At 47.8% G+C, this 8,580-nt stretch overlaps 5 protein-coding genes across 5 annotated transcripts; 3 read left to right on the top strand and 2 right to left on the bottom strand.

Moving 5' to 3' along the window:
• Positions 1 to 40: 40 nt before the first annotated feature.
• ASPSYDRAFT_74144 (uncharacterized protein) lies at positions 41 to 733 on the bottom strand (the record flags this gene model as incomplete). The annotated part of the gene is made up of 1 exon (XM_040850762.1): positions 41 to 733. One exon carries the CDS (start codon positions 731 to 733, stop codon positions 41 to 43), a length of 693 nt encoding a protein of 230 aa, XP_040695670.1.
• A 1,021-nt stretch (positions 734 to 1,754) lies between these two features.
• On the top strand, positions 1,755 to 2,788 carry pxr1 (telomerase inhibitor/ribosome biogenesis protein PXR1; the record flags this gene model as incomplete). The annotated part of the gene is made up of 3 exons (XM_040853208.1): positions 1,755 to 1,777; positions 1,837 to 2,713; positions 2,768 to 2,788. The coding sequence occupies 3 exons, from the start codon at positions 1,755 to 1,757 to the stop codon at positions 2,786 to 2,788; spliced, it is 921 nt and encodes a 306-aa protein (XP_040695669.1).
• A 720-nt stretch (positions 2,789 to 3,508) lies between these two features.
• ASPSYDRAFT_74142 (uncharacterized protein) lies at positions 3,509 to 4,033 on the top strand (the record flags this gene model as incomplete). The annotated part of the gene is made up of 1 exon (XM_040850761.1): positions 3,509 to 4,033. The coding sequence occupies one exon, from the start codon at positions 3,509 to 3,511 to the stop codon at positions 3,839 to 3,841; it is 333 nt and encodes a 110-aa protein (XP_040695668.1). The 3' UTR covers positions 3,842 to 4,033.
• ASPSYDRAFT_52918 (diacylglycerol acyltransferase type 2A) lies at positions 3,952 to 5,161 on the top strand. Its single transcript, XM_040848582.1, has one exon. The coding sequence runs from the start codon at positions 4,321 to 4,323 to the stop codon at positions 4,879 to 4,881; it is 561 nt and encodes a 186-aa protein (XP_040695667.1). The 5' UTR covers positions 3,952 to 4,320; the 3' UTR covers positions 4,882 to 5,161.
• Positions 5,162 to 5,715: 554 nt separating this feature from the next.
• ASPSYDRAFT_165492 (putative kinesin family protein (KipA)) lies at positions 5,716 to 8,580 on the bottom strand (the record flags this gene model as incomplete). Its single annotated transcript, XM_040843362.1, has 2 exons — positions 5,716 to 7,766; positions 7,824 to 8,580. The coding sequence occupies 2 exons, from the start codon at positions 8,578 to 8,580 to the stop codon at positions 5,716 to 5,718; spliced, it is 2,808 nt and encodes a 935-aa protein (XP_040695666.1).

Genomic DNA, 8,580 nt, shown 5'->3' with positions numbered 1-8,580 from the left:
TGCGACGATAAGTGAGATCTGAAAACAAGAAGTGGTTGAATCATGTATGCGTTCCACAACACATCTCTGTCAAGGGAATCGATGTCAAAAGCTGCCGATTTGTCTGAACTAATAGTGTGTCAGCGTTATATTCATACCATGATCTTATGGATCCATCAGCATACCGGTCTTGTAGTCGATCTGTAAGGTTGAAGTCAAGGCTGTAGTAGAAACTCCCGTCATTCAAGAGTTTTTTGAGACCTAGGAAAGGGTCTTCTGTCATTCCCGCATTTGGGTTGGAGTCTTCAGCGGCAATCGAATCCTCTATGTCGTAATATAGACTGGATTCATATTCTGAGCGATTCAAACAATCTTTGTTTGTTAGACAGAGCGAAAAATAATTTAACGTAACAGGCTGCTTACAGAAATCTACATCCTCAATCCTCAAGACAGTTTCACCGGGCCTGAGAGTGGCAGCCTTGGAAGAACGCGTGACAACGCAAACAAAGACATCCTGGTCTATTGTAACAAGCCCAAGGATACCATAGCCGGACCCTAGAGTCCGGTAGCCCGTAAAGTCTATGGATGATAGGCTGGCAAATTCCACTAGACAACGTTGGGTGTCACCGTTGACTGGCAGAGCATTGCCCACTGGTTCTCCCAGACTATGTTGAAAGATCAACGCGTCTTCAGATGTGACCACGAGAAGGGTGCGGACGGGGTGATCCCGACACAAGACCCGAATGCTAGGCATTGTCGACTGTGAGACTGGGGATGGCCTTGGTCATAGCATGGAGTGATAACGGCAATTATTGTTGTAGTGGCGCCAATGCTCATTGGTGGTGCGCGAAGTCGACGAAATTAAGACGGAGATTCAAGAAGACCAAGATACGGAACGATCGTATAAATACAATCACAATGGAACAAAGACCAAATGTTCGGGTATCTTGTCATGTGTTTAACTAGCTAGCACCAGTGACTGCTCAAATGATGGAATGCACTGCTGAACATCTCGGTAAATCGGGGTGGTCGAGTACCAATGATAAAACAGGTTGGAGCCCTAAGCCTTCGCTCGCGTCTATACAAAGAGGTATAGGACCATCAGGGTACTCTGTGTTCCTCGGAGATGAGGGATAGGGGGGGAATGGTGAAGTCGGAGTGTCGAGACACTTGAGCGAAGTGGTACAGTGGGATTCGATAAAAATGAATGCAGGTGCAAAGTGGACTACTGCAGCAGCACGAATGTTTTTATATTGACTGTGCAGTGCGACGGAAATCCCACGAAACCAACCCCGAAGATTTGATCCACATATCAAATTGCGAAAATCTTTACCATTATTTCGCGAAGTGACCGTGTTCTGGTGTAGTCGCCAGGTCTTCGTGCCTGGCCAGGCTGGGAGAGACGACGCACCTCCTCCGTCGTCTGTCGAGTCGAGAGCATGTCTCCGACTCCGTTCCTAGCACGTGACCAGATTGCTCAGTTCCTGAATTGTTACAGAAGGCGGTGAATAAGTGGACCCTCCTACGTGAGTCCTCGCAGCCTTTTTTTTTTCAGCGGCCGGGGTCAATTAAATATTCTACGTAGTATGAAAACATTATACATTCCGGAGACGAAAAGCTTCAGAAATTCCCATAGCAGTTTCTTGCCCGTCCTTCTCTCCATTGATAGTTTTTCTTTCTTTCTTTCTTTCTTTCTTTCTTTTTTCCCCTTTTTCCCTCCCCCGCCTTCCTGGTTCGAGTTCGCCAATTTTGTCTTGATTAATTATTTTTCTCAAATGGGTTTGGCTGCGCCTCGCAAGTATGTCATCCTCCAGCGACAAAACTCTATGATCAATTACTGACAAAATTGCGACATAGGAAAACCAAGATTTCTCATGATCCCAATAATACGAATTGGTCTCGGTCGACAAGTGGTTTCGGGCACAAGATTCTCAGCTCGCAAGGATGGACACCGGGGAGTTTCTTAGGAGCCCGCAATGCAGCACATGCCGATATGTTTACTGCCGCGAGCGCGTCGCATATCAGAGTGATTGTAAAAGATGATACACTTGGCCTCGGAGCGCGATCGAAACGGGATCCGCTAGACGAACCTACTGGTCTCGATGCATTCAAAGGACTTCTCGGACGATTAAACGGAAAATCCGACGTTGAATTACAAGCCGATCAGAGAAAGCGCGACGATGTAAAACTGGCTCGGTATGCTGCCAATAAGTGGCAAGCTGTTCGGTTTATAAGTGGTGGATTATTAGCACAGGAAAAGGATAACGAGTCCTCTTCTATTTCCAAGGAGTCGCAAAATCATCCAGCGGAAGCACAAGTAGAGGAACGAAAAGAAACAATCTCTACTAGTGGCGATCATGTCAACGAGTGTGAGAACAACAAAGCTCACGCTGTTGGTCAATCCGAAGATTCGAAGTCACGAGAGCGAAAATATAGGAATAATAAAGACAAAAAGCGTGGGAAGGAGAAGAAAGAGAAGGGAGATAAACGTGCGAAGAAAGAAAAGAAGGAGAGGAAAAGGAAGCGTGCAGACAATCAGGAAGGCACTGATAGCTCCTCTTCCCAAGAGCAGTCGTTCGAAGTTGATGCATCCGCAAGCAACCAGCAAAATCAACCATCATCAGCTGCGGGCCCACCCGTGAAGGCGCGCCGTCCGCTTGGGAGGCATATGATCAGAGGCCGCCATATTGCGCAAAAGAAGAAAGCTTTAATGGACGAAAAGTCCTTGAACGAGGTATGTTTTGCGCATGTCATAATGGACAGCTCATCTGGAGACTAACCAAGACAGATATTCATGGTAAAATCGTAAATAATTCTTATATTATCTCATTGTATACCCCGATTGGTTAGTTAGTTCTATTACAGCTTCCATGTCATCGTTTATAGAGCATGGGTAAGATTGGGCGCAGAGGAACGCTGGGGCCGTACGTCTAGACACTTAACTACATGCCCGTAATAAACAACAATCTTACTGGGAGCGCATACCAAATATCAGGATAATCATTTGAGAGTAGAAAAGCTTGATTCAATACTTTATGGGCTCCATTTGCCCGGCCTCACATTCGTTGGTCGGTGGGCCTCTGCAAACGCAAATCACTGCCATCTAGCTAAGACCGATTCCTGCTTCGGCGTTTCTATACATCAAAATCAAATCCAAGATGTTTCCACGCCGTTCCATAATGCATGAAAAAATAGTCTAAGCCGCGAAAGTATTAGGCGTCCTCCATAGAGAGCTGAAAGGTCGGAAACCCGAGCCCTATGTGTAGATACTATGTAGTGGTTATGGAAATAAAAAGCTCCGGCGTAGATCACCTGTGATGGACCGAGGGAAGTTGATAGACAGTACCGGTATGACGATGACGACATACCTAGCTGTCACCTGAAAGGTCTACTGTTCCGCTTAGCATTCCGACCGCACCTGCACCAAGACCGGGCCGTAGAGCGCGCCATCATTGATCAAACATCCTATTTCGCCTCTCGGGTGCGCCATATTCGAGTTTCGCCCATCCCTTCCATCTCAAGCTTAACCATGGAGACCGCGCCGCTCGACAAGGAGAATGCGGTGAAACAGCCTGTTGCGACGGCGAATTCCGCGGGGTATCGATCCGACCATCCGAGTCCAGGCAAGATAACTTCGGGAATCCAGGAACACGAGAACGGTTTGTCCGGAAAGGGGAATAGTAATGTCGTGAATGGGCTACCGAAACCCCCAGGTCTCCTTGCACGTGGTCCAACCCAGGGTGTTGAAACGGATGCCTCCAGGCAGCCGTCCAAGGGCTATGAAAAATATGGGTACGTGAAAGAGCAACATCTCAATGGTCTTCATCTACATTTGATTTGGTCGTCTCGTTGGGATTGCTGACAATTGAGAGCAGCATTCATTGGGCGCCTCTGAACATCCGCCTTGAACGGAGATTACAAACATTGGTCGTCCTATGCCATACCTTGACTATTGCTATATGCCTTGGGGCGTTTTTTTTCACTTGTGCTATCCCTTTATCGTGGCCTCTTCTGGTACCGTATTTGATATACATCTCGTTATTCTCAACTGCGTCGACTTCGGGTTCATTGAAGTATCGGAGTGGTTTTTTGCGATCGCTGCCCATCTGGTCGCTGTACGCCTCCTATTTTCCGGCCCGTTTACATCGTTCAGAACCTTTGCTACCGACAAGGAAGTATATATTCGGCTATCACCCTCATGGGATAATTTCCCTTGGTGCATTTGCAGCATTCTGCACCGAGTCGCTGGGCTTCTCTAAACTTTTCCCCGGCATAACCAATACTCTTCTCACATTGGATTCCAATTTTCGAATCCCATTCTACCGAGAATACGCTCTTTCAATGGGCCTCGCTAGCGTCTCGCGTGAATCATGTGAAAACATCCTCAATAGAGGTGGAGTAGATGGCGAAGGGATGGGACGTGCTATTACAATAGTCATAGGTGGTGCGCGGGAATCCCTCAGCGCATCTCCAGGCTCATTACGCCTTGTCCTGAAGCGACGCAAAGGATTTATAAAATTAGCGATTCGGACTGGTGCAGATCTCGTACCCGTGTTGGCGTTCGGGGAGAACGATCTATATGAACAAGTCCGCTCCGACAGTCATCCCCTCATCCATAGGTTTCAAATGATGGTGAAGCAGACACTTGGGTTCACCATTCCGTTGTTTCATGCACGGGGGGTATTTAATTACGATGTTGGCTTAATGCCGTACCGGCGTCCCCTGAATATTGTCGTTGGTCGTCCTATCCATGTAGTCCAGCAGCAGGACAGGAATAAAATCGATGACGACTACATTGATCGGCTCCACACGGAGTATGTGAGAGAACTTGAAAGATTGTGGAATGAATGGAGAGACGTTTATGCCAAAGACAGGGCCGCTGATATCGAGATTGTCGCCTGAAAGACCATGTTTCAGACTCTAGATGAAGTTTTGTCTGATAATTTCATATAAATGCGCAATATTATTGTCTGCTTATAAAATCATCTTACGTGCCATTGGGCACTGGACCATGGTGATATCTTCGCACCACAACTTGCTATGTAGTATTTATCGAAATACTGTTCGACCATATAAAACCACTGGCAATATTAGGCCGTCTTTCTATTGCATTATATACCAACTTAGAGAGTGAATTCAGGGTATCATGTGGACTAATACACATACCGTGAGGGCATGTATACCCCAAAGCTCATTATCTGCTACAGAAAATGAGCATGAACTTAACTTGCAAGTTGAAGCGCCCATCTTATTTTGGAATGTGGGAGCTAACAAAATACAGTACTAATACATGCAGATAACGTGCAAGTGTGCGGACCACCTTCAAAATGACAACTAATTGTATGCTTGATGCTAATTAATCCATTCGAGCTCAACTATGATTAGTAGTAAGAGTTCAAAGAATAAAACATTAACACGCTAAAAGACGGTAATTACAGGTGGTCATTGTCCTCATATATGTATTTATCTTTGTCTTCATCAGTAACAAGCTCAAAAACGAGAAAGGCTGGCCATTGCAACCGGATATACGAACAACAAAACATCCAGAGAAGCAAATAATAAACCTACAAAAAGACAGTCTGGGTATCTGAAAGGAATGGGAGAATGAGAATGTCAACAACAAGCAAAGAACCGACAAAATTGAGCCATCATAGACACTAGATTTGAGTATGGTTTAGGGATCAGATTCAGCATATGGATCTTATAAGACCCAGTAAGCAAGCGAGGGATTGCAAACTAGGTAGTGTCCAGGCGGTTATTCGATTGAGCTGCGTTTGTTGGCCCGATGGTTATACAGGGTTGGTTTGATTCGGATGTCGGTCGGCTTTCTGGGGCGACGCGGACGCTCCCACGCGAACCTTTTATCAAATGGCCGCTCTCAACTCGATCTTGGATCATTTCATCGAGTATTCGTGATACTTCATCCATACTCTTTCTCTTCGTTCCTGGATCCAGTTCTGCCGGGGGAGTTAGACGGTTCGCAGCTGAGTCAGGGGCCGGCGATTCTCGTTCTCCGTTTGGAGAACTAGATTTTTCTTTGGGGCCAGAGGGCGGGGTGTCCATAGTGAGCTGAGCCAGGTCCCGATGTCGAGCAGCAGAGCGAAGGGCCGTAAGCATTCTATCCTTATCATCGAGCTGAACACGAAGTTCGTTAATTTCCATATCCTTTTCCCGGAGTTGGGCAACGAGATCAGGGTTCTCCGATGAACTGCCCGTTTTCATGCCCATGGACATGCGGGAGTGGCTGGATCGCCGGGCCTGGAGCAGCCGTCTCTCCAAGGTTGCAATATACCGATTTTTATCCGTAAGATCGGCCTGAAGAGCAGTGATTTGTCTTTGAGCGCTTGCTTTTCCGTCCGCAAACTCGCCCATCATATCCTCTTCATCGTCATTACCTAGAGGTAAATTCATAGGGGAATCCTGGCTATTGATAGAAAGGAAAGAAACTGGTCGCGTAGACGAATGCCCATAAGCTCCGAGTGTGGATTGACTCACGGAAGAGCGTAGGGAGCGAGAACCACGATCAATGGAAGACATTCTGGATAGCCGGCCAAGAGCAGAGATGGCGCCCTGCGTATTCACGCCTGTGGACTTGGAACTTAAAATGAGACGATTCAAGTGTTCTATACGTTCCTTCAGGGCTGTTCGAGCTAGCTGCATTTCCAGCATCTGCTCCTCATGCCGCTCATGCGCTTCCTGCTCTAGTTTTTGTTCTTCCAATTTTAGCTCTTTCTCGGCTTGGACTTTTGTTTGACTCTCAAGCTGGCCACGCAGAGCCTGAATTTCCATACGATAACGCTCGAGTAGGACACGGCTTCCTGCATCGCCTCCACCGCCACCGAAAGCCTCCTCTGCTCTTTTAGCATGACTGACGATGTTGTTTTTAGCTCGCGCAGCGAATTTTAAGGTGTTCAGAGTCTCGCCCGAATTGGCATTCATCAAACTCCCCAGTTGGACTGTGCAAAGGATGCTGACAAGCGAATTGCCGGATAAAGCTGGTTGCAGCAATCTCGTGAGCTTGCTGTCGCGGAAAGGCAGATGTTTGCCTTCTTTATCGGCCGAAGCTCCGGTTTTGTCTTTGGTCTCGGAAAGCCTGGAAATAATTGTTCCTAGAGTGAGAAGACTCTTATTGATATGAGCGCCCTCAGTACGTCGTTCTTTATCATCCGCCGCTCGTTCAGATCCTGCTAGATCGATCAAGCTGAGTGTTGATACTCGAACTCCACCAGGAGCTAACCCCGATCTTCTGTCTTGGGTGGCCCCCGCAGGCACACGTTCTCTGCTTTCAACAACAATTTGCACCACTGCATGACTTCGCGAACTGCGGGCATTGAATTGAGTACTACCTGTCCGCCTTGCGTGATCGCCTCTTGCAATAACGCGAAGAAGCTGTGTTGGACTTTGCACGATCTCCTCCTTCAACGGGGTGGCGTATACGCCTCGTTTGCTATCCTCACGTAACTTGATCTCTTCTTGCTGGGAAGCAACAGGTCCGATGGAAGCCGAAAGAAGATCGTGGATTTTCTCATTGTATATTTCAAGATAGCTGACGCGAAGCAAAAACTCTCGATGCGGGGTCTCTCTAATGAATGAGAATATGTCCGTTATTGCCAACGGTATCACACCGGGAGATGTTGCGGTGCCTTGCATAGAGAAGGTTTTGCCAGTTCCAGTCATACCATAAGCAAAGACTGTGCCGTGATAGCCCTCCATTACCCTTCTCACCAGACGTTTGGCGCCTGAGTCGTAAACTCGAGCGTTGTTTTCGATGGCCGAGAAAACGTTATCTGTAACAAAAGGCATTAGCCATTTATCCTACTATCTGTCACGCAACCTGGTATTACCGTAATAATAGTCTCCGCCCTCTTTCCCATTATACACAAGTAAGCCTCGGCGGGCATCCACCATCCACTCGGGATTGGCCGAACTCTCGCCGCTGACATTCGGGCGTACTCTCACGCTCACTATAACGTTACCCTTCGTTTCCTTTGTATCCTTGGACTTCGAGCTTGATTTTGCCATGGCTGCCGTCTCATCGCCATCCTCAAAAGTAGTGGCGCTTGTTGAGTACGATCCCTCAGCAGAAGAACTTCTACTTTGGGATGGTGAACCCTCCAGGTCTGCGTGTGAGACAGATTTAGCATCTCCCCCGGCGCTCAATAATGAGTGGGTCTTCGAGCTTCTCTGACTAGCAGCCCCAGTGCTAGGCCTGGAGCCTCTTTTCGATTTCACACTTCCAGACGAATGTAAACCATGGGGATTGGTCACTGAAGATGCCGTTGAGGGGCGGCTCCCCTGCCTTGGTGGCTGAGGAAAAGCCGCGATGCTGATGGTCCTCCGCAGAGACTTATCAGGACTGCTGGGGACTCTAGAAGCCGATGTTGATCTCGTAGCGCTGACATTTGTCGTTGAGTTAGAAAGTGGAGACTTGCTCAGTGTTGGTCTGGGGCTCGATGGCGTCCGTAATTTGGAAGGAGAAGAAGACCTCGAGGGCTCAGAAGGAGCTGGTAGGCTCTTTCTTGATTTCGGGGCCGGCAATTGGGGGAGTGTCCCCGTTGGTGGGCCGGTGACAGGCCTGGATGGTTGCGGCAATGCAGACAT

Source organism: Aspergillus sydowii, assembly GCF_001890705.1.
Source record: "Aspergillus sydowii CBS 593.65 unplaced genomic scaffold ASPSYscaffold_41, whole genome shotgun sequence".
In the NCBI taxonomy this organism is placed as follows: domain Eukaryota; kingdom Fungi; phylum Ascomycota; class Eurotiomycetes; order Eurotiales; family Aspergillaceae; genus Aspergillus; species Aspergillus sydowii.
This window is presented reverse-complemented; position numbering and strand designations above follow the sequence as displayed.